The following is a 24810-nucleotide window of genomic DNA, read 5'->3' as shown; positions in this document are numbered from 1 at the left end:
GTGAAACGTAGTTGGATGGATTGGGTGTCCAGAAATCAATGTTATTAGTTGCCCTGATTCAAGTTTAGGAAAACCTCAAGGAGTTAAGGTGCAAGTAGCTATGGGACTGAATTAGAATGTCAGGATGTTACTAGCAAATGGCAGTTTTGAAGTCTAGCCTTTTAAATGACCCAAACAGCACCCTGAACCTCTTTTTCTGTTGGTTCAGGAGAAGAACAAGGGGTGAAAGGAAAATATCTTGAACCCCAAATCACTAAGCTAAAAGGAAAAGCAAGCTGGAAACTGCCTGGGGCAAACCTGCTTCTCATTCTCTTCAAAGTCATCCCTCTGGTCACTGAGATAGATGCAGATCTGACGGCCTCCTTTGGAAAGGCTCATCAGAAACTCAGAAGAATGCGACCCTTTGTCTCTCACCTATCTGTGACCTGCAAGCCCCCTCCCCTGCTTGGAGTCCTCCTGCCTTTGCTTCAAGCTGTCCCACCTTTCCAGACTGAACCAATGCACTTCTTGCCTATATTGATTGATGTCTCACATCTCCGTAAAATGTATAAAAGCAAGCTGTGCCCTGATCTCCTTGGGCACATGTTGTCAGGATCTCCTGAGGCTGGGTCACAGGCGCGTCCTCAACCTTGGCAGAACAAACTTTCTAAGTTAACTGAGGCCTCTATCAAAGTTTCAGGCTTCACACCGCACTCTGTGATTCCAATCCAATGAGGAACTGTGAGACCTTCAGCAAATCTGACGATCTCCATTTCCTTGACTATAAAATGAGGGTGGAGTTCGATGTTCTCTAAAATCTACAGGAGTGCTTTCAGTTCAGTCTCTTCTTTATCCATACATAAACAATTATTTGAATTCAATTTACATACAATAAAAAAAAGTCCCAAGTGTGCACATACGCATTTGCTATAGAGGTTCCCCAAATGTACCTGAGTTTCAGACAGGGACACTGATCTCTACTTACAGTTTCTGATCTTTTAAATCATTATATAGCTTCAGTTAATTTCACACGGTAAGTCTTGAATCCCAACAGCTCATTTTAAGCTGAACGTTTTTCTTTAAAAAAACTGTGTATTGTGTCTTGATTTGTCTGTTGTAAGCTTCTGAAGGATGTTAAAATGAATACAAGATAAACAGCATCTCTCATTAGGCTGTTTTTTTTTTTAAACTCTAACTTTGGTTTTGTTCTGGAAAGAAAAATTCTTCACAAGGATGTAATTCCACCTTTTAGTCCCTGAATTAGTAATTCCTACTCTTCCATTCTCCAATTGTATGAAATGTATCCATCCTGGCAGAACAATGACATTATCAGACTCAAAGTCTGGTGATAACTGGAAATTCCATCTCCTTCCAAGGCCTTACGGGAAGTGATCACAGCACTAACAGTTCATGATCACCCTACTCTTTGTTAAGGCCAGGGATTTATTGCCCAGATCAGTTTCAGGGATGAAGAAGCTAAAGGTTAAATGGTATGTTAATTGCTTGATGAGTGAGACTAGCAGCTCCTGGGCCCTGCCTGGGAAGGGGAGCAGAAGAATCTTCCGAGGACGTCTGCTTTGTTTGCACAAGGCATGTTAATAGTCCCAAGAGGTTGTGGAGTTTGGTAAAGTGCCACGTCTCTGCTGCCTGTGGTTCTTGGCTGTTCAGCCTAATATAATAGTGGGCCATTTCTATGGGGTGTTTTGCCAGCTGGTACTGATAGAAGGAGCCTCATGAGTCTAACATCTGCCTATCATTTCCCTTGGAATAACACCCAGCTATGCATCCTGCCTGCTCCTTAAGGCTTTGATGTACTGTTATTGCCGCTTGGAAACATCTCATTTGCATGCATACGACTGGGTTTTACTATTGCCAACAGAAGCCACCTGCCTGGGCTGCCAGCGTTTCCTCCTGTAACAGCTTATTACTGCTGTTCTCACCTGTAGTGAGTGTAGGGCGTGAGGTTTGGGATCTCCAGCGTCTGGGCATCAGGCTCATTCTCCTCTTCATAGAGGGTGACCCACTCCTCCTCGTCGCCGATAGCTCCCACCTGTGCAGAGTGAGACACTGAGATAGGCTAGACGTGCCTTAGGGACTCAGGCTGCCCTGTAGACCTTGTGCACCTGCTGGTACCTAGTGAGCTGGGCAGGGCTGCAAGGCGTCCCCACACCTGGGATGAGTTGAGTCCTGCACAATCCCCTCTCATGCCTTGGAGATACAGGCTCTTGCTATGCCCAACATCAAGTCTGGGTGAGTTTTAGTCAAAAGTTCACAGTCAAGAACTGGGCCACAGAAGGACTGGACCCAAAGGGTGAAACCCCTGGGAACAAACCTCTGAGGACTTGGAGGCCATCAGTGATGGAGGGGACCGTCCATACCATCTCATCCTTCCTCTCTTTGACAAGTGAGGGCTCAGAGAGAGCCTGGAGAGGAAGACTTGGCCAGGACCATGGTGAACAGTGACGGAATGGTGGGCACAGGCTGGGGGTCCAGCTTCTACCCCAACCACACACCAAACAGACGCCATTGCTGGCCCACGGCGTAAGGAAGGTCCTTAGGCAGGGAAGGATGAGGCTTCTGCCCTGGAAGCCAGACCAGCAGGCCCAGTCCCCTTAAGATTTAAAGAAACTGCCTCCTGGCAGCGCTGATGAGGGAAGAGCCACTTCCTTCAACAGAGACTCGCCTTTTCCAGGTCTGCTGGTGATGCCTGCAGGGTGCCCTGCAAGTTCCCCAGCTTCTGCCTCTCCCGAGTCTTTGCTCCTGCCCCGTGGTCTGCCCCGTGCTAATTTTACTCCCTGTCTGGGAGCTCCACACCATCAGCCTGCTCGGTAGCATTCCATTTCCCCTAATCTGACCCCAAGCCCCACCTCGCACTCATCCTTGTGCTGTTTTTTTTTTTTTTTTTTTTTTTTGAGACGGAGTCTCGCTCTGTTGCCCAGGCTGGAGTGCAGTGGTGCAATCTCAGCTCACTGCAAGTTCTGCCTCCCGGGTTCACGCCATTCTCCTGCCTCAGCCTCCCAAGTAGCTGGGACTACAGGCGCCCGCCACCATGCCCAGCTAATTTTTTGTATTTTTAGTAGAGACGGGGTTTCACTATGTTAGCCAGGATGGTCTCCATCTCGTGACCTCGTGATCCGCCTGCTTTGGCCTCCCAGAGTGTTGGGATTACAGGCGTGAGCCACCACACCCGGCCTCATCCTTGTGCTTTTAAGAAACCAAAGTGCCAGTGCCGCTTCTACTGCTGCACCAAGCTGACCGTGTCCCTCTCTCCACCCTTGACGGTGCCACACAAGCTGTGCCAGGGAGTCACAGGGGAGACAGCCATGGCCTCGTACCCACCAGGAGAGCCCTGGAGCTCTTCTTTGGAGATCTCTGTACCCCCATCACAAGCACACTCTGGTCTCGTGTGACCCTGTGGCTCTGGGGGACCCAAAGGGACACAGAGAAGGCCAGCTGCAAGCATGGAGAGCATGTCAGGACAAACTGGCTGCTGGAGTGGGATCGGCCTGGGGCCTGGTGCATTTAACGCTTCGTAAGTGGCTTAAATGACAGGATAGGAAACGTGCTCACTAAGTGTGCAGAGGAAACCAAGTTGGCGGGTGGCCAAGTCTTGGGAGGGTGGCAGGAGAATTCAAAACGACCTTGGTCAACTGGAGATATGGATGCAGAGGAGACTGTGTAAGCAGGCGTGCTGGTGGCCTGCTTCCTAGAGAACTTGAAAGGCAAAGCGCAAAACTCTCAGTGCTCTCAGCTGAAAACATCCACACAGTCAGGGGCTTCTCCAAAAGTTACACACAGAGTCACCGCATGAGCCAGCAACTCTGTCCCCAGGCATTGACCCAAGAGAACAGACAACAGGTGTCTTAACAGATACCTGCAGGCACATGCTCCTAGCGCACCAGTCACAACAGCCAAAGCCGTGAACAAGGCAAACGCCCAGCACTGAGTGGATAAACCAAAGGACTCTCTGCACCATGGAGCAGGATTCATCCATAGAAAGGAACAAAGCCTCCACACCTGCTACCAGATGGACGAATCTCAAAACATGATGGATGCAAAGTGAAGGAAGCCTGACCCGAAGTCCCCGCACCGCACGATTCCATTTGATGAAATGTCCAGGATCTTTCAATCCATTGAGACAGAATGCAGGTTGATGGTTGCCAGGGGATGGGGAGAGGAGAGGATGGGAAGTGACTGCTATTGGGTGTGGGGTCTCTTCGTGGCGTGATAAAGACATTTTGGAACTAGACAGACGTGGTGGTTGCATGGCACTGGGAATCTATTGAGTTGTGAATGGTACTCTTTAACATGGTTAATTTTACGTGAGGTGAATTTCACTTCAATTAAAAAAAGAAACAGTAAAATGAAGTGTAGAATGACGGGCCAAAAACATTTGGTAGAGAATGAGCTGGAGACCAGCGTACATAATGAACAGCCCCGAAGTCGGCAAAAGCACAGGGCGGTGCCATTAGGAAAAGACTGTGTAGCTGGCACAGCTAGAGGTGAAGGGGGCAAGTCCCCTGGCACCAAAGTGAACCAGTTCTCAGCACTGGGGGTAGCCATCGAAACTCTCCAATCCTCACTTCAGAGACACAGAAAACAAGAGTTAGGTGGATAGATTAAGGTTCCACAGAACACCCATCTCGGAGAAGGGAAGGGTCTAGGCAAACCTGGGGCTGGACTAGCTCTTGAGTCAGACAGGACTGAGGCCTCCCTATGCCCCGTCAGGGCCCATGGCACCATGGCAGCTGCCTCCCTCCATTGCGTCCGTGAAGAGGGAAGGGACCCAGGGGCAGAATGCTGAGATTGGAGCCATCCAATCCTAATGGGCAAAAAGAGAATTAACTTCAGGATCCGGGGATCTCAGGGTAGCTCACTCAAGTCGGCTCGAAAGCTCTGGCCCCGGCACAGTGTGCAGTGGAGAGGGGCCATGCAATAATTTTTTTTTTTTGAGACGTAGTCTTGCTCTGTCGCCCAGGCTGGAGTGCAGTGGCATGATCTCAGTTCACTGCAAGCTCTGCCGCTCATGCCATTCTCCTGCCTCAGCCTCCCGAGTAGCTGGGACTACAGGCGCCGGCCACCACACCCAGCTAATTTTTTGTATTTTTAGTAGAGATGGGGATTCACCGTGTTAGCCAGGATGCTCTCAATCTCCTGACCTCGTGATTCACCTGCCTCAGCTTCCCAAAGTGCTGGGATTACAGGCGTGAGCTGCCGCACCCAGCGAGGCCGTGCAATATTTATCTGTGTGACTGATGCATGAATGGGTCCACCCATAAGCTAGGAAGCTGGAGGACATTATTCCAGCCCATGCTATGCTGAAAGAAGCCGAGGTCCAGAAATGAGTGACTCATTCAAGGTCACCGAGTGTTTATTGCAAGATCAGCACAGCTCACAACACCTTACAGGCCTCCAGGTAAAGAACACGCACCACAGCACAGAGGGAAGGGCAAGCAAGACAGCTGCTCAGGCTTCCGTGGGAGGCCCCCGGCTGCCTAGGCAGTGTCTCAGGGGAGGAGATGGGGGTCGTGGGCGGGCTGGGACCAGATACTGGGGAGTGGGGAGGACCAAGCCCCGCATTTTTTCAGTTGGATTTTACTGGGTGCAAAGTGCTTCCCTGTTGAATGCGGGCCCCATGGCCTGGTTTAGCGGTTTTAGAGTTCTCGGTGACTTAGGTGGGCTCCTCTTAGGGAAACCAGTCCTCTAGGGATTAAACCAAAGCACTGGGCGATTTCATAGAAAGTTTTTTGTTTTTGTTTTTATTTTTTAAAAAAAAGGAAGAAAGGAAGAAAAAGGGATGACTTAAAAATTTCAGACGGTCCATTCAGGACCTTTTATTTATCACTCAATGACGTGTAAGCGCTAAGGGAAGAGCCAGCAGTCAGGGTGCACGTCACTCACATGCGTAGCTCACGGTACCAAGTGACCGGTGGGCGCTTTGCCTGGCAGCCTCCTGCCTTCCAGGTCCTTGCCTGGTCTGTGCATGTGTCGGGGAAAACAGACACCTGGTAGGTTCAACTTACTCTCCAAGACCCCAAGCTGCACCACGGATGCTCATTCACCTTCGCTAAGCGACTCCAAGTCTCCTTCCTCTGGTCTGCCCCTGCAGCCCCACCCTCCCCACCCTGGATGTGTGTTTTGGGCTGCCTGAGGGAGAAATCAACAAGATGGAGGAACGCTGGGGTCCTGGGTGGGGGCGCTGCCTAGAGCTCCCTGCCCTCCTCTGGCCTGGATGCTCGGCATGTATGGATTCAGTCTGTCTGGTTACTTTCCCGGCCCCAGAAGCATTCACCTGAGGCCTGGGGGCTTCCTGACCCTGTGGGCTCCCCGATCCGGTTCAGGCACTGGGCACTCAGGGCACACAAGGGCTGCTGTGGGGTCCGTGGGGGTCAGGGCAGTGGTTCCGGGATTCAGGGCTGTTCCACCCCCATGACAAAGAGGAACGAAAGAGAACCAGTAAGGCCTGGGAGGCTGCCCGGGAGAGAAAGGCAAGCGTGCGTTGAGAGAGCAGGAGAGTGGGGGAAAGCACAGCCAGAGGCAGCCAGGCTCATCAGGTTTTTCTGAGAACGCTGGGCCTGCGGCTCCCTCTGCAGAGATGCTGGGAAACCACTGAATGGTCAGCAACCCGGCCGGCCCAGGGTGGGTGGCTCGCGCCTGTAATCCCGGCACTTTGGGAGGCTGAGGCAGGTGGATCGCAAGGTCAGGAGATCGAGACCATCCTGGCTAACACAGTGAAACCCCATCTCTATTAAAAATACAAAACAATTAGCCAGGCGTGGTGGTGGGCGCCTGTAGCCCCAGCCACTCAGGAGGCTGAGGCAGGAGAACGGCGTGAACATGGGAGGCAGAGCTTGCAGTGAGCTATCACGCCACTGTATTCCAGCCTGGGTGACAGAGCGAGACTCCATCTCAAAAAAAAAAAAAAAATAATAATAATAATAAAAATAAATAAGTAAATAAATAAGAAACGGGGGCCAGTGGGGCGGCCAATCTCCACTTCATCCTTTCCCGTAGGGAGGACCTGAGGAGGGAGGCCTTTCCGAGGCCCTGGGGCCGTTCTCCATGAGGTGACTCCCTTCACCTGCCTTCTGAGCAGCGAGTGTCTGATTATCTACAGGGCTGTTGTTTTGCTGAGCATAAAACGGTTCCAGGGCCAGAATCAACGGATTGGGACAAGGGCAGACCATTGAAGGTGGCAGCCAAGGTCAAACTCCCCTGCCCTTCCTGCCCAGTGCCTGGTCTCCCTTTTTGAAAGATGTTGATTGGAACAGGTGCCAAATGATTGGTGAACCCAGGCAGGCGCCACATGGCTCCATTAGGCTCTGCGTGCACTTCCTCCTGCAGCCGCAGTTTGTCATTACCTGGAGGCATCACGCAGTCTCCAACACCTGTCCCCCTGCACTGCTCTTCCCCCTCTCAGAGTGTGTCTGCTCCTTCCACCCCTCCTCTCTGCAACTGGCTGACTCCTTTGGAATCTGGAGAGCATCCGGCCTTTGGGAAGCCTCAGGGCAGCATCCCTCTCAGCCTCTCACTGCTCCCGCTAGGCTGCCAGAATCTATGTCCTAATTCTGTGCTCCCATAGCCTCTTCAATGTATCCCCGGCACAGTGCGGATCATCATTGTCAAACCACTCATTTAAAAACACAACTCCCAGGCCGGGCGTGGTGGCTCATGCCTGTAATCCCAGCACTTTGGGAGGCTGAGGTGGGTGGATCACGAGGTCACGAGATCGAGACCAGCCTGGCCAGCATGGTGAAACCCCATCTCTACTAAACATGCAAAAATTGACTGGGTGTGGTGACACGTGCCTGTAGTCCCAGTTACTCGGGAGGCTGAGGCAGGAGAATCGCTTGAACCAGGAGGGTGGAGGTTGCAGTGAGCTGAGATCACGCCGCTGCACTCCAACCTGGTGACAGAGTGAGAGTCCATCTAAGACAAACACACAAAAAACAAAAAACATAACTCCTGGCCAGGCATGGTGGCTGACACCTGTAATCCCAGCACTTTGGGAGACCAAGGCAAGTGGATCACCTGAGGTCAGGAGTTCAAGACCAGCCTGGCTAACATGGTGAAACCTCGTCTCTGCTAAAAATACAAAAATTAGCTGGGCATGGTGGCACGTGCCCGTAATCCCAGCTACTTGGGAGGCTGAGGCAGGAGAATCGCTTGAACTTGGGAGGTGGAGGTTGCTGTGAGCTGAGATTGCGCCACTCCACTCCAGCCTGGGTGACAGAGTGAGACTCCATCTCAAAAGAATAAATAAATAAATAAATAAATAAATAAATAAATAAATAAAAACACAACTCCTGGGAGACATGGCAGGAGGATCTCTTGAGCTTGGGAGCTCAAAATCAGCCTGGGCAACAGAGGGAGACTCCATCTCTACAAAATAATTTAAAAAAAAAATTAGCCAGGCATGGCTCCAGCTACTCAGGAGGATGATGCAGGAGGATCACTAGAGCCCAGGACGTCAAGGCTGCAGTAGCTATGATCACACCACTGCACTCCAGCCTGGATGACAGAGCGAGACCCTGCCTCAAAAATAAATAAATACAAATTCTCATACGAATACATAGTGTGTGTCAAAGATTTATTTCGCTCATTAATGAGGAACTAGTGGGATGGTAAAACTGGTTCGGAGGGGAATATAAGTCAAAGTATGTAGCGTGAATGAAAGAAACAATGCTCAATAAGATCAAAAAGTCAGACATTAAACCAGCTATGAGAGCGATATAACCGCGACCTCTGGCTTTGCAACTTATAATCTTCTACAAGGTAGCATCTAACTTCACAGGGTCTGGGCCAAATTAACACACAGTAAGTCAAACACAATTACCTTCCTTAACGAGATGGCCCCTAGCAGTTATATTAAAGCAGGCTCTAGGCCAGGTTCAGTGGCTCATGTCTATAATCCCAGCACTTCAGGAGGCCAAAGTGGGAGGTTTGCTTGAGTCCAGGAGTTCGAGACCAGCCTGGGCAACATGATGAGACCCCATCTCTATAAAAAAATACAAAAACTAGGTAGGTGTGGTGGTGCATGCCTGTAGTCCCAGCTACTCTGGAGGCTGAGGCAGGAGGATCGCTGGAGCTCGGAGGGTCTAGTCTGCAGTGAGTGGTGATTATGCAACTGTACTCCACCATGGGCCACAGAGGGAGACCCCGTTTCAAACACAAACAAGCAGGGCTCTAGTACTGCAGTTAGCAAATTCTGGCCCAGGGGCCGAATCTGGCCCACTTCCTGTTTTTGTAAATAAAGTTTTATTGGAACACAGCCACAGTCACTGGTTTGTGTGGCTGATAGCTACTTTCACGCTTTTGCAGCAGAACTGCAGAGCTGTAACAGAGAACATCTGACCTGGAAAGCCTAAAGTATTTACTATTGGGACCCTTACAGAAGAAGTGTGGCAAGCCCTGCTGGAGTGCATCATCCCCACGGCACTGACTCCTTCTCCTCGGCCTCTGAGTCCTCTCACCATGCTGTGTCATCACTTCTGGCTGCTTGTGGACTCGCCCTGAGGCAAGGCCAGGGTCTCACCCATCCCTGCACCTCCAGCATCTCTTCCAAGGTCCAGTCTCAACTTGGTGTTTGTTTAACACATGAATGAATTTACAAATGAACATGCAAATGATTTAAAAATCAGTACTGAAAATGGGTTGCTTTACGCGGAGCTCCAAAACAAATGATCATCAAAAATGTAACTTTACTTAGCGACCTCTAGGGGATAAACTGAAATTTCTATAATAAAAGGTTAACATTTTTGTCTGAAGAGATGAGGACTCTTTTTTTTGAGAGACAGGAGTTCTTTAACCCTGGCTGGGCTCCTCTGGCTCTCCAGTTAGATTTCAAGGCCAAGACAGAGTGTTCTAGAAGCAACTGGGTGCTCACCAACAATGTGCTGATGTAGAGGGAGGCAGAATTCCTTAAAGATAAAACAAATCAAAGCTCTGTGGGGAAGCTGGGATTTTGAAGGGCTTTGTTTTTAACATTTTTAAGGCTAATAAACAGTGCTTTACGAGACTTAGGACAAAGGCAGAAATGGCATCTATTTCAAATGCCACCTGGCAGGGGCAGTCCTTCAGGCCCATTAGGGGTGCTGTCTGTCCATTATACCCACGGGGATGCTGCCGCCTGCCACGCACCCCCGGCTTGCCCACTCCCAGGTCTGGCCGGGGTTTGGTGCCAGTGGGCCAGGAGGCTGGGCCTGTTTGTGCACACGAGGTCCGGCCCCTGGGAAAACTGGTGGAAATTGGTGGGCTAGGCAGGACCAGGAACACCCCCACTGGGAGGCTGTGGTGGCCATGATGAGCTCAGCACTCCAGAGGCCAGGGTCAATGGCTGCTCAGAGGACAGTCATTAACCTCATCCCGAAGGTAATTTTGCACATGGAGAGGAAGCAGACAAGGTGCAGCTGCATGTGGGGAGGGGAGGAGGGACGCGAGGAGGCGGCCCCCCTCCATCCAGAGCTAAGAGGAGGAGAAAAAGACGCTCCAGAACCCCTTCCATGGAAACCCACCAAGCCAGGCGCACCCTGCCCGGCTGAAACTCTGGTGTCAGCAGGAAAACTTGCACATCTAGCAACTTCCACAGACACCGAGTACCCCTCCTTCTGAGGGCTGCTCCCCGCGCCCACCACAGCCAGACGGAGCCTCCCGAGAGGAGGCGGCTGGAGGGCCCCTGCGGAGGGAGGGACAGATGGGAGCTTCTGGCAAAGGCACAGGAAACCAGTAAGGCCCAGTAAGGCCCAGAGGCCAGTTCCCCCAAACAAACTGCAGAGTTTGCACACCTGATGAGTCGGCAGGGGAATCGACGCTGTGCTGCATTTATTTTAGCTCCTGAGGAGACTTCAGGCTTTGAACGAGCCCAGCTCCGGATTCCCAGCCCTTCCCTTGGGACTTCTGTCTTTCCAGGTTGTCATGGTTTTGTCTTTACTGTTTAATATCCTTTCGATCTTCAGAGGCAGAAGGGCTATGGAGTGACGGAGTTTTGTCCCCCGATCCTGAGCTTTGGGCTCCCGGGGCGCCGGCTCCCTCACTCTCCCCCCACTCCCCATCTGGCCCCTTTTCTGCCCCAGCAACCCCAAATGAAGACCCTCCAGAGCCTCTCCTTGCCTCCTCTTTCCTCTCTCTTGCAAGGCCTCCTTCCTGGGGCCCTTCCTGTCCCTCCACAAGGAGACAGAGACCTGGGTGCGGGAGCTCCTTCCTACCGACCACAGACAGATGCTTCTGAGCTCCAGCAGCTCACACGTGGCAGCCTCACCCCAGAATCGTGGTCTTCCTCCTATGATGGGCCCCGCCTGTGGAAAGCCCTATTTCTGGTCACGACACCATCGTCCTCTGTCATCGAGGGTCAGTGCTCCTTCTGTCCCCCACCCCCTCCTGCATGTGGCGGGGTCTCCTCCACAGTCTCTCTTACATTTGCTTGATTTCAGTGGTAGGACCCTGATTTAGAAGCTCCCACCCTCTTGCTTGAACTATTTTGATAGATCAGTGAGTTTTAAAAAATGCAAGTGTTGGCCGGGCACAGTGCCTCATGCCTGTAATCCTAGCATTTTGGGAGGCCGAGGCAGGAGGATCACCTGAGGTCGGGAGTTCGAGACCATCCTGACCAACATGGAGCAACTCTGTCTCTACTAAAAATACAAAATTAGCCAGGCGCATGCCTGTAATCCCAGCTACCCGGGAGGCGGAGATAGGTGAATTGCTTGAACCCGGGGGGCGGAGGTTGCAGTAAGCCGAGATCGCACCATTGCACTCCAGCCTGGGCAACAGAGCGAGACTCCGTCTCAAAAAAAAAGCCAGTGTCCTTACTATCTTAAAACAAACCAAAGGGTCAGGGCTGCCCAACTGTTGGTTTTCAGGGCCCAGGCAAGGTGGCTTCTCTGGCCAGCAGTGCGGAGAGGACAGCAGTGCGGAGAGGAGACCCATATGTGCACCTCCGCGTAGGCCTCCCTCCCCACGTCACGCACCCCGCAGGGTTCCACCTAGGGCAGGCCTCAGGGTGCTCTGGGCCTTGGGGCTCACAGCCACAGGGAAGGAGGGGCAGGAGATGAGTCTGGGCCCCCTGTTAACCCACAGGCCCCCACTCATCCGTCTCACCTGACTCCAATTCATGACTCTTGCTATGCTGAGTGGTCCAGCCTCCCTCTCCAGGCCCAGGGGTGCCTGGTGCCCTCCTAACCCACCATCCCCACTGTTGTAGTGGGTCCGGCTGCTGTAATGACCCGCCACAGACTAGGTGGCTTACAAGCAATGGGAGTTCATTTCCTCACAGCGCTGGGACTGAAGGGACCAGGGGCCAACCTGGGCAAGTCCTGGTGAGGATTCCCTTCCAGGTTGGGGATGGCCAAGTGCCCCTGTGTCCTCACGTCGTGGAAGGAGAGGGGCACTCATCCTATTGGTGAGGGCCCCACCCCATGACCCCATCCCTTCCTAAAGGCCAGCTGACACCCTCGCCTTGGGGGTGAGGATTTTAGCACAGGAATCGGGGGTACACTCAGTCCACAGTGCCTGGTGCCTGCCTTAGCTCCCCTGCGCTCTCTGCATTCTGACTAGTTTGTTCACATCTCCCAAGCGTGTCCCCTGAAAACAGTCTTCCCGCCCGACCCTATGCCCTGAAGGAACCAGCTCCTCCATAAATCCCTTCTCCTGGAAGCCATCTCCCCGCCACATGGCCCCTGCTCTGGGAGCCCCGGGCCCTGTCTGAGCTGAGTCCTGCAACCTCCCCATCTGCAGCTGTCCCTCTCTCCCATCAGATCTGACCCCTCTCAAGAGGAAATAGGGATGTTGATGCTCCCTGCGCCACACACTGGGTGATTCCCTGCTAATACTTCTAAATTCCTGAAAGGCTGGTGAGGACTTCTGCTCCGTTGCCCAGGAAGCAGCGGCTCCTCGGCCAAAAGCTCTGGGGCATAAGGCCTGGCTGGGCCCATGTCCGAGAGACACTGAGCTCCTCAGACTTCTTGTCCACATAGTGAGGACCACAATGGTCACCCTAAAGGGTTGTCAAGAGCCCCCAATGGGACGAAGTCAGCCCCGGACACTCTGGCACATGCTAGTGAGCTCGGTGACCAGCAGCTGTGGTTTCTTAGGGGTGATTTTAGACAAAAGCCAGCCAGCCCCCAAGCACGGCCTTTCCCACCAGCTGCGGCTCCCCTTGGGCCATCTCCCATCACATCCCGCTAACACACGCCCCTCTCTGTGCCCGCTCAGCCCTGCCCACGGTGCATTAGCCACCACTTCCACTGGACGTGGCACACCTGGGCCTGGCTGGCCCTGGAGACATGGCCCTCCCAGGGTGAGCCAGTTCCTGGAGACAGCAAGCAGCTCACCTGGAGGGTACCTTTTGTACCCAGAGCCCAGTCCCACCTCCTCCTCTGCGAGTGCTCACACTCAGGGCTCCATGCCCCTGTCCTATCACTGGGGCTGGGCATCCAACAGCAGGAACAGCCTCCAGCTCCGGAGCCCGCTGAGACTGACACCAGCCAGTCCTAACCTTGCCTGGCCCAGCCCTTCCCTCGGAAGCCACAGCAGAGGCTCCTGCCACAGTCCCCTCCTCCTCTGCCTCCTGACCAACCCGGTGCTTCCACATGTGGCCCTGCGTGGCGTGCCCTGCCACCTCCCCTCGGGATCTGTCAGCAACAAGCCGTCTTTCCAACGCCATTTGTCTCCCGATCTGTTGGTGTCACCGTTCCCAAATAAAAATAAGATCTACACTTTAAAACAACAGGTGCTGTGCAAGTTTCTAACTCTGAGACCTTCATTCCTCTCTTCTCTCTGCCTGGAATGTCTTCCTACCCATTGAAAGACTATATCCCCTTCAAGGTCCAACCTGAGTCTCACCTCCTCTGCAGAGCCTTCCTGGCTGACCCTGCTCACTTACTTGCTTTCACATACTCCCCTGGCCAGAGATCATCACAACAATTCTCACAAGTCTCATGTGTACCAAAATTGAGACTACATTTGTGGCTGGGCACAGTGGCTCACACCTATAATCCCAGCACTTTGGGAGGCTGAGGCAGGAGGATCGCTTGAGCTCAGGAATTTGAGACCAGCCAGGGCCACATAGGGAGATCCCATCTCTACCAAAAAAATAAAAAATAAAAATAAAAGGGCGTGGTGGTATGCTCCTGCAATCCCAGCTACTCAGGAGGCTGAGGTGGGAGAATTGCTTGAGCCTGGGAGGTTGAGGCTGCATTGAGCCAAGATTGTGCCACTGCACTCCAACCTGGGTGACAGAGCAAGACCCTGTCTCAAAACAAACAAAAACAAAAAAACAAACAAAAAAAGACTACATTTCCTTCCTCCCTCCTACATCCCTCCTCCTGAAAATTGTGAATTCTTGGAGGGAGAAACTAAAACGTTTTCACCTTAGTAATCTAATATGTAGCATGATACCTGAAACAATAAAATCCATAAAACAGTAGGTGCTTAATATATGTTTGCTGGGTGAATGGACGAATGAAGGAAAGAAATATAAAACCTAATGGCTGGAAAAATGAAACACACAGGCAAATCTAAAAAATCCAACAAGAGAATTAGGATGAAGGAATCAGAGCAGGGAATAGTCCTCAGAAAGAACGGGGAAATATGAGTCTCATAAAATTTAATTTGGTTTGACAGTTGTGATTTATATATACGTTGACCTCTATTTCTCGAAAATGACATTTGTGGTAAAACACTTCCTTTGGTCCCACTTGAGTTGTCACTTATGCTGCAGTATGTTCCTCTCCTGTGGTAGTTTTAAAGCCCCATAATAGGACCTCAACGGATCTGATAGACAAATGAACAAAAAGACCCCTTCCACCATTCATCTCATAGAGCTTTTCTATGCTGGTTGAGAAATAGGAGAGAGAAGTCATTGTGAGGGTGTTATTATGGACAGTCGAGCAGCCAAGAAACATTCTGAGATTTCTGAGTATGTATGTCATTGTCACCTGTCTCCCCAGTACCTAAACACTTAGGCAGAGACATTACACCAGAACAAAAAATGAGGTCCATCTCGGCAAATTTACCCAGATGACCGCAGGATTATTGAAGGTGCTATTAGGGCCGATGACAGCTCTCCTGTGCATATGCGACTGACTATTCCGAAATAATGTCACTCATGTTCCTCTTATTATGAAAAAGAAATTCAACTACAGTCAGGGTTTACTATGTCCGAAATGCTGACAGATGCTTATCCAAAGGGCCACAGACAGGCCTCACATCCATCCATAATGAGGGAAGGAGGAGACAGAAGTAGTGATGAGAAACCCCCAGCCCCAGATCTTGAAGTGATGAGACAAAAGCATTTGGCTTTATGAACCTGTAGGACACGTGGCACACTAGAATTTCTCCCTTCAGAGGTAACAGGTAGCCAGGTGGACAGTGAAGTCAATCAAGGTTGGAAACTTCATTGGGCCTCAGGCGGCCCAATATGTCTGTGTTGGGCTATGTCTGTCCCGGATGGTGTGTGCGCGATGCCCCGTCCACCTGTTCACAGTGCTTCCCGGCACCATGCCTTCCTTCTATGCAGCAGGCCCTGTTCTGGGTGCCAAGAGGAGATCCGGCACTGCACAGACAAGGTCCCCGCTCTCACTGAGCTTGTGTTCCCAGGAGGACAAAGACGGTAACTACGTAATAAATAAATACAGGATGTTACTGTACCAAACAGAGCAACCTGAGAGGCCCTGGCCATACTGGAGCTGTCTGCTTCCTGACCCAGGTGAGCCCCTCACCTAGAGCCGGCCCAGGCTATCTTGCCATCTTTGTTTGCTGCAAGGTGGGGTGAGGCAGGAACAGGCCAACGCCTCTGCAAAGAGGGGCTGCCCCTGACCCTCTGCCTAGCTGGGTGAAGCCTGGGAGCCCAGTGTGCTGGGTGAGAAGTCTCCTTGCTGTTCCTAAAGTCAGTGTCTCCCGGGAAAAAGAGACAGGGACTGCTGGATTTGACATTTTCAAGCTATGGGAGTTCGCGGTTCTGCTTGAGTGCACTGTGAGTAGCATCAGCCTGACTCTTCACTGTCACTGTGGGTGTTCGAGCTCAGGCTGCCTCTTCCTGGGCTACAGATCCTTACAGTCACTGGGGACTTCGTAGACCTGGGTTCAATGACCACGGCGACCCCGACGGGGGTTTCAGTGTCCCCAGCCCCCGATTCTCAGCTCCTGTGTGGTGCTCATCCCGCCTGAGCCTGCCCTGCTGGCCTCTGCTTGGTTTCTCGGGTATTTTCTAGGACAGGGCCCTGCACACTCCACAGGCCTCCCTCTGGGGAAGGCAGTCTTTCCTCTGAAGCTCACAGTGTCTCAAGCAACCTTCTTGGATGCTAAACACTTGCCTTGACTTCATTATTTTTATTATTAGGAACTTAGGTTTATTAAATATCTAATATGTGCTGGTCCCATGCTAAAGCGTTAAATGAACTGCTGGTCTCCGAATTTTACGATGAAGAAACTGAGGCTTACAGAGGTCCCACAACCCATCCCAGTATGGTTGGCCCCCAGCCTCTGTTCTCCACCCTCTGCCAACTAGCCAGCTCCAGGGAGCGTCTCCTACACCCCTAACAACCATTGCCGGGAGGGTGGTTTGTTGCTAAGATGCCTAAAGTTCCTCTCTGGTGCTGGCTTTACCAGGTAACCTCGCCTTTCCCTGGCCTTGCCTGTGGCCACACAAATCCAAGCAGGTCCCAGCTGGCTCTGCCCTGCCACAGCCAGGCATGGTTCCAGATGGAATGCTGGCAGCATTAAAGATAGAGTGCGGGGATCTGAGTGTCTTATTCCAGGAGCCTCTGGAATTTCTAAGCCTTGACATTGCCTGATGTGCTGTAAACACTGTGGACTTTTGAAGAGAGGAAAGTAAATCACAGAAAAGACACGCATAGGAAAGTGGACACTTTACAGCTACATTTCAGGACAGGTCTCTACCAACATGTCCACACTGCCTATTTTTGAAAGGAAGGTCCTCATGATGACATGGAGCAGGGACCCCACTTAGGGACTGATGGGCCCCCAAACATGGAAATAAAGAAAAATCTTGAGTTCCTTCAAGGGAAATTCCAGGCACCTAACAAGCCCTGAGAAGTAAATGAGCAAGGCTGGGCGTGGTGGCTCACGCCTGGAATCCCAGCACTTTGGGAGGCCGAGGTGGGCGGATCACCTGAGATCAGAAGTTCGAGACAAGCCTGGCCAACATGGTGAAACCCTATCTCTACTAAAAATATAAAAAATTAGCCAGGTGTGGTGGCGGGCGCCTGTAATCCCAGCTACTTGGGAGGCTGAGGCAGGAGAATTGCTTGAACCCAGGAGGCGGAGGTTGTAGTGAGCTGAGATTGCACCATTGCACTCTAGCCTGGGAGACAGAGCAAGACTCTGTCTCAAAAAAAAAAAAAAAAAAAAAAAAAAAAAAGTAAATTAGCAACTTGACAAACAAGAAGGTAAAAGTGGCTGAAAACAATAGCCAAGGAGGCTAGAGTCAGGAGATGCTTGGTTCCCAATAGAAACTAAAGTGACATCTTACCATGTGTCCCTGAGTTGTTTTTCAGAAACCCGGACTCCCACCAAACGGGCTGGCTACACAGGTCCACTACACATAGACCTCAGATATGGGGGAGCTGAGGAAGACTTCAGATATGGGGGAGCTTAGGACGGAACTCTGACTTCTGCTGTTGGTTCTAAATTTCCTCCTAAAAGAATTCCTGTGAGCCTGGAGGAACTCACACCCTCAGGCCAGAGCTAATGTTCTTTTCTGCTGATCCAAAATGTTTAGACAAAGCTTCAACCCCTTAACTAATCACAGATCAGAAAAATCTTTGAATATACCTATAACTTGTGGGTTCCTGCTTCAAGATGTCCTTTTAGGTAAAACCAATATGTCGCCTCTGTGTCCTGATGCTTGACTCTGCCTGAAGCCTCTGCCTCTCTGCCTTTATAGATCCTTACTGTAAGCCATAGGACAGGTCAGGTCTTAGGCATGAGTGACCCGATTCTCCTGGCCTGGTGCCCTGAAAGAAATGCCTCACTTTCTCTCGCTGCAATCCCGATGTCAATGGTTTGGCTTTGCTGTGCCAGGAAGGTCCACAAGTCCGGTTCGATAACAATAAAGGAAACCTCCTCTGAGGTCCCGGTCCTTTGCTTCTCCCTCTGAGGCACAGCCATCTGCCATGAGGTCTTGGTATCTTGCTTCTTTCCTGAGTCTGTCTTTCCTACTCACTGAAGGCAGGTTCTCTTTGCACCTGCCTCAGAGGCCCCTGCGTCTAGCACAGCACTGGACCACAGCGAGTGTTAGCACATGGGGACGGGAGGGGCAAGTGGAGCAGAAGCAAGTTCTACAGAATGCCAATCCCATCCTGGAATTCCTGGGCAATCCATTTGGCTTTCAAACCCCTGGCTAGACCAGGTGCGGTGGCTCACACCTGTAATACCAGCACTTTGGGAGGCCGAGGTGGTTGGATCATTTGAGGTCAGGAGTTCAAGACCAGCCTGGACAACATGGTAAAACCCCCTCTCTACTAAAAATACAAAAATTAGCCGGGTGTGGTGGCGCGTGCCTGTCATCCCAGCTACTCTACTCGGGAGGCTGAGGCAGGAGAATCGCTTGAACTTGCGAGGTGGAGGTTGCAGTGAGCTGAGATCACGTCACTGCACTCCAGCCTGGGCAACGGAGTGAGAGTCCATCTCAAAAAAAAAAAAAAAAAGCAAAAAATAAAAAAACACCCTGGCCCTTTAGGCAAAAAGGGGACTGTCCCCGGGTTGTATGGGCTTCAACTTCTGACAAGGGAAAGCAGATACACTCATCTGCTGAGACGACATTTTCCCCAGGATTCACCTCTGGGAGAAGAGTATTGCTTTGGATCAAGGGCATGCCAGGGGAACAGAAAGCCCCATACATCCTGCAAGATGTCCTCGCAGGTGAGTGCCTCAGCAAACAGCAAAATGAAACACAGCCCGTGGCCTCCCATCCATCAGCCCGGGATCCGGTCCCTCGGCACAACGTGTGCTTAGGAGACAGACAGTGTTGCTTCACGCCCCCGACTTTACCGAGGCATGCGTCATTCCAAACGCTGTTGCTGTCGACGCCGCCGGCAGCCTCGGTGTCTCTAAGTGTCCTACCTGGGGACGCTGGGCGCCTGGCTGCTCCATCTCCACTACTCTTTAGTTACAGAGAGACCAGCACTAAACAGACTTGTGCTTTATTTTATTAGCCCATAACACTCTCTAAAACAGTTTCTTCTAAGAAAATGGCTACTATTATGCACAAATAAGCACTAAGTGGGACTTTTTTTTTTTTTTTTTTTTTTGCTTTCCATTTTCAGAATGAAAACAGTTTTAGCTGTACCTAAAGTGTTACCACTAGCATCTTCATTATGGAAAACTCTGCTCAGAGCAGGCTTTTGAGAAGACTAGACGTTATTTTGGCCATTAGAGCACAGTAAATGGCTGTGAATGGCAGGGGTTTACAGAGGTAACTGAGCAGACAAACAGGAGTGGCAAATGAAAACATATAACATTTGCATTCTCCCTTTTATGGTGCACCATAAAAACACGCAAAGGGATGTTTTGCTCACTCTACAGTCAAAGGTTACTAATTAAGCAAAGCATTACTGAGCCAGAAATACCTATAAAAGCTGCTGCTTTTTTTTTTTTTTTTTTTTTTTTTTTTGCAACCCACATCTGAGCATCAACTTATTATAGGGCCTTTCAGTGGGTTCCTCCAATGATTAGGATCCTTCATTCCATAATTCACTGAAGATAACTCTAAGTAATAAAACCTGCTTGATGCACTTTTAAAAATAGCATCTAAAGGAAACTTTTCTGCAAAGAAGATACGATTGAAAAGTGGATCAAAGGAAAGAAACATGAACATTCTTCTGGCAGAGAGTGTTGTGGTGGGAGCCTTCGTCCCTGCCCCACTCTGCTGCTCTCTGCCTGGGCTCACGTTCACGGAGCCTCGAGACAGGGCTTGGCTGTCATCCTCTTCCTGGGCCCTCCACACCCAACCGATGGGTTCTGTTGTTCCTTCCTCAGTGTCCTCCTGGCGCCCAAGCAGACCTTTCTGACATCACCTCCCTGGCTTCTATGCGATTAATGGCTTTGCATCTAGACCATGCGCTCTGGAGTCTTTCTCCTCCCCAAATTCCAGCCCAGGACCAGGCACAGACTAGGAGTCAACAACCGCTTCCCTGGTGAGAGGCTGTGAGAGGAGAACCTGGAGTCTCCCTGCAGCAGAGAAGGCCTGGGTTTGTCTTGCATCCCATTCAAAGGGGGTGAGGTGTAGGAGGTCCCAGAGGCCTCATCTATACTAGTTACAGCCTCAAGGGCCCCGCTGCCTGGAGTTTAGGACAGTTGGGCTTCATGGGTGCCTCTGGAGCCTGCCTGGACCAGGCAGCCCATGGGACATTCTCAGAGAAGTGGCTGGGGAACGAGGGCCAGCATCCTGGGAGGACCACGGGATAGGGGATAGGTGAGCACAGAGGGAGGCTGGGACAGGGCCACAGACAGCCTCAGGGGCTTGGCAGGTTTTCTCAGAGGAGGTGCGTTTGTAAAGTAGCTCACGCTCGACAGAAAGCAGATGTGTGTACATCTCCGAGAAGTCAATGTAGCACCATGTTCTAGTTCTCTCAATCACCCGCGAGACAGGCACTGTTATTTAGGCTTTACAGCTAAAGAACATGACCTAAAAGAGTTCCCTAAAGCCACACAGCTAGAAAGTGGTGGAGCTGGGATTCCGGGCCCTGTCGCTCTGATCCCAAAGCCTGTGCCGCTGTGTCTACACCCCCGAAGGTTTTGTTTTGCTCACTGCATGTCATGGTGTCTTTCCTGGGGGATAAGTCAGAGATGATCTGTGGAATGTGATGAAGGCCAGGAAGGTGGCCCATGGACAGAAGCAGCATGGAGTTCCCCAAAAGAACGTGTGGCCAGAATTCCGGCAGTAAGGATGAGAAGAGGGGGCTGCAGAATTGTTCTTTCCCCGGACGGAGCTGTAAAGGTGTTGGGTGGTGATGTGGAAGGTTGGAGCGCATTCTGCCTGAGTCTGTAGAAGGCTGAACAGCGGCTCTTATCTACACTGGCCTGCCAGTAAAACACCCTCAGAAGGTGCTTAAAGAGATGCCTGCTCATTCATCATTGTTAAAAGCATACCCTGCTGTCGACAGGGCTCAGTGGCTCATGCCTGTAATCCCAGCACTTTGAGAGGCCGAAGTGGGCAGATCACCTGAAGTCAGGAGTTTGAGACCAGACTGGCCAACATGGAGAAACCCCATCTCTACCAAAAACACAAAAATTAGCCAGATGTGGTGGTACATGCCTATACTCCCAGCTACTCACAAAGCTGAGGATCATTTGAACCTGGGAGGTAGAGGTTGCATTGAGCCCAGATCGTGACTCTGCACTCCAGTCTGGGTGACAGAGTAAGACTCCATCTCAAAAACAAAAACAAACAAACAAACAAACAAACAAACACACAAGAAAATGGCAAATGTGGAGAAATCTAAGCCAACACTCACTATGAGACAGGATGCCCCAATAAGGATCGTTGCCTTTGTGGATACAGAAAAGTGACACACAGTTGACGTGCCGGACATATAACAAGTATGACTTGACTGGACTTCAGGAAATTTTGAGTCCTGTACTTAAGTCCTGGAAGGAGGACAGTGCAGTCACGTTAGACTTTGATAGCTTAAGTTTATATGCAAAAATTTTAAGGGCAGCCATCATCCCCCCCCTTCCCAGAGCAGGGTGTGAAAGAGTTCAGTCAGAGGTCAGGATCTGGGCAAAGAAGGCGTCCAAGCAGAAGGGTGTCCAAGCAGGGTAGCAGCCCACTTTGATCATGAGACTGGCCACATAGAGTGGAATTCAGCAAAAAAATAAATATACTGAGGATACTGGGAGCCAGAGAAGGGCTGGGACAGATGCAGAAAGGGGGAAGCTCACATAAACTAAGGGTTTTGTATTGTATTTGGAGGTGATGGTGTAAAATACTGCTTTTCAGAATATGTGGCTAGATACAGAAAACGAACTAGCTATAGACATACGTCATTTCCTAGCTGCGAGCAGTGATGCCCCAGGAGCAAGGAGCACATGACTGCCTGGATCTTGGTTTCTAAATCCCACTTTCCACTGCACTAACCCAAGGTTCCCTGCAGAAATGGCTGGGAAAGAAGAGAGAAAGAACAAGATGAGTTGAGATCATCTTGTGCCAGAAGATAAGGATGTGTTCAACGATTGATGGAGGCATCAAAAGAATACAGAAGCCAGCTGGAAGGGCTCCCCCGCAACCCCCAACGGGCCAAATGGAGGAAAGGTTCAGCATCAAAATTAGCAATAATAGCAATGGGTTAAAATCTGTTAACCAAAATAAAAAGTCATGCGTCCACACTGATGATAATTAATGAAAAAATGAATGAGAAGAAAGCTGTTGCTTTCAGGAATAGGTCAATCGATAAATGAAGAAGAAATGATTGAATTTTTTAAAAAAATCACTGGTGCCCTCATTGCCCTAATTAATTCCAGCAATAAATATTAATGGATGACAAACTGGTGGATGAGACTAGAAACAGAAATGAGGTTTTTAGAGAATCTCAAAGTATCTTCTCATAAAATACTGATTAACTGTAAAGCGGGTGGTGCGGAGGTGGGGGTAATTTTAGAGTGGAGAAATCTCAGTCAAGTGAGCAAAATTACTGGACTAACAACAGGACATGCCAAGGCCAGGTCAAACCCAAGAAGGTGTAGCAGGAGGCGCCCAGCATCACTTCCCCCACATTCTGGCCAAAAATGCATCGCCTCGGATGACTCCTAAAGACACTGGGATAAATCCAAATCAAGGGGAATCTAGGAAATAACCAGCCTGTAGTCTCCAAAATTTCAAGGTCACAGAAGTCAAGAAATAACTGAGATCACAGGAGACCACTGGGTGCAGCCCATGTCCTGAAGTGGAGCCTTTTGTTACCAAGGGCTTTTAGGGAAAACTGGCAAATCATGGATGGGGCCTTTGGGCGAAGGGGAGTTCTCTGTAGGATTCTTAAGGCTTGTCTGTAGTTTCTAAAACACTTTTTTTTTTTTTTTTTTTTTTTTTTTGAGACGGAGTCTCACTCTGTCGCCCAGACTGGAGTGCAGTGGCTGGATCTCAGCTCACTGCAAGCTCCGCCTCCCGGGTTTACGCTATTCTCCTGCCTCAGCCTCCCGAGTAGCTGGGACTACAGGCGCCCGCCACCTCGCCCGGCTAGTTTTTTGTATTTTTTAGTGGAGATGGGGTTTCATCGTGTTAGCCAGGATGGTCTCGATCTCCTGACCTCGTGATCCGCCTGTCTCGGCCTCCCAAAGTGCTGGGATTACAGGCTTGAGCCACTGTGCCCGGCCTCTAAAACACTTTTGAAATCAAAGGAAAAGATTACCCTTCAAGGGAATTGGAAATTCCAGGTGAAATGTTTAACCATTGGCTGCAGGCTGTGAGCTGGCCCAGGAGTCAGGCAGCCCCAGGGATTCACCGGCACGTGGGCTCCACGCTATGGAGCTTCCCTGACCCGGACACTCAGAAACAGCCCAGGGGGGTGTATGCAACCAACACAGGCCTGGGGAAGGGGCAAGGGCACCAGGGGGAAGGCCGGAAGCTTTCCCTGTTCATTCTTCCCTAGGGCACTAAAACCTCTGAACTGCTGGAGAATAGCAGCCGGGGAGAGGCTGCCTGAGGGTATCCCACCTCCAAGGCCCAGCACAGAGGTCCCCTGAGGCAGGACCCTCAGTAGAGATGCAGATCTTTCATTTCGTGGAGATGCAGACCTGTCATTTCCAAGTCTCACAAATGGAAGAGTACTGCAGCCCCTGCCTCAGGGGTTCTGACGAACTGACTCGTGGGTCTGGGCGCCTCCCTTCCCACAAGGTGTGGCAGGATTGGGAGGCACTGAGAACCCTGTGCAGATGCTCATGAGGGCGTCACCTCCACCTGAGAGAGGGTCTCACCTCCGCCTGAGGGACCTCATCCTGCAGATGCCCATGAGGGTCTCACCTCTGCCTGAGGGACCTCATCGTGTAAATGCCCACAAGGGTCCTCCGCCTGAGGGCTAAGGAACACAAGCTCAATCCAATCTTTGTTTATGAAAACTGGTGAGAAAATAAACTATCGATCTTAAAACCTAAGCCAAACCAACAACCAGAAAACGCCAGGTTCACTTACGAACATGGAAGCAACGATCTTAACCCCAAACAAAACAAACATCGTGACCAGATTTCTTCTGTCTCAGGAGCTCCGGGATGGTGAAACAGAAGGGCAGCATGAATCGCCTTACCAACAGATGAAATCAGAAAAACCATATGGGCAGCTCAATAGATGAAAAACTAGTCTGATGCAATTAAATTTATTTATGCTTTTAAAAAAATAATTTAAAAAACACCAACTCCTAGCAAACCAGGATTAGAAAAGAATCAACTTAACTCAATAGAGGCTGGATATTTTTTTTAAAAGCCTACATCAATGGTGTAAATGTCATACCTCATAAAATCTTAAATAATGTCTTTAAAGTAATAAAACAAAGATTGTCTTCTATCACTGTCCCAATCCAATATGATAGAAGAGGTTTTAGCACTCCCAGTAAGATTACAAAATACTCAAATAAGAAGAAACAATAAAAGAGAAAGAAAGGATATAAAAAATTCTAAGGAAGAAACAAAAACTGTCACTATTAACAGATGATACGAATTCTTTACAGAAAATTACAGGAAAACTAGCCAACTAACAAGAGAATTCTCAAAGTTTCTGGCTGTAACACCAATACACCAGGCTGAGCAGCCACAGACTTCCCAGATTTGCAGGCTCCAATCCGGGTTCATGGCTTGGTTGTGTGACCCGGGCAGGTAACCCAACCC

General features: G+C 50.5%; 1 protein-coding gene across 2 annotated transcripts in view; it reads right to left on the bottom strand.

The window, feature by feature from the left end:
* Positions 1-24810, bottom strand: part of SDK1 (sidekick cell adhesion molecule 1) — a 978941-nt gene that overhangs the window by 153018 nt on the left and 801113 nt on the right. For both annotated transcript variants that reach the window (XM_050785652.1, XM_050785653.1), the window contains one exon: positions 1920-2029. In XM_050785652.1, the coding sequence (XP_050641609.1) occupies positions 1920-2029 (110 nt within the window). The remainder of the gene's footprint in view (positions 1-1919; positions 2030-24810) is intronic.

This window comes from Macaca thibetana, chromosome 3, assembly GCF_024542745.1.
Source record: "Macaca thibetana thibetana isolate TM-01 chromosome 3, ASM2454274v1, whole genome shotgun sequence".
Classification (NCBI taxonomy): Eukaryota; Metazoa; Chordata; class Mammalia; order Primates; family Cercopithecidae; genus Macaca; species Macaca thibetana.
This window is presented reverse-complemented; position numbering and strand designations above follow the sequence as displayed.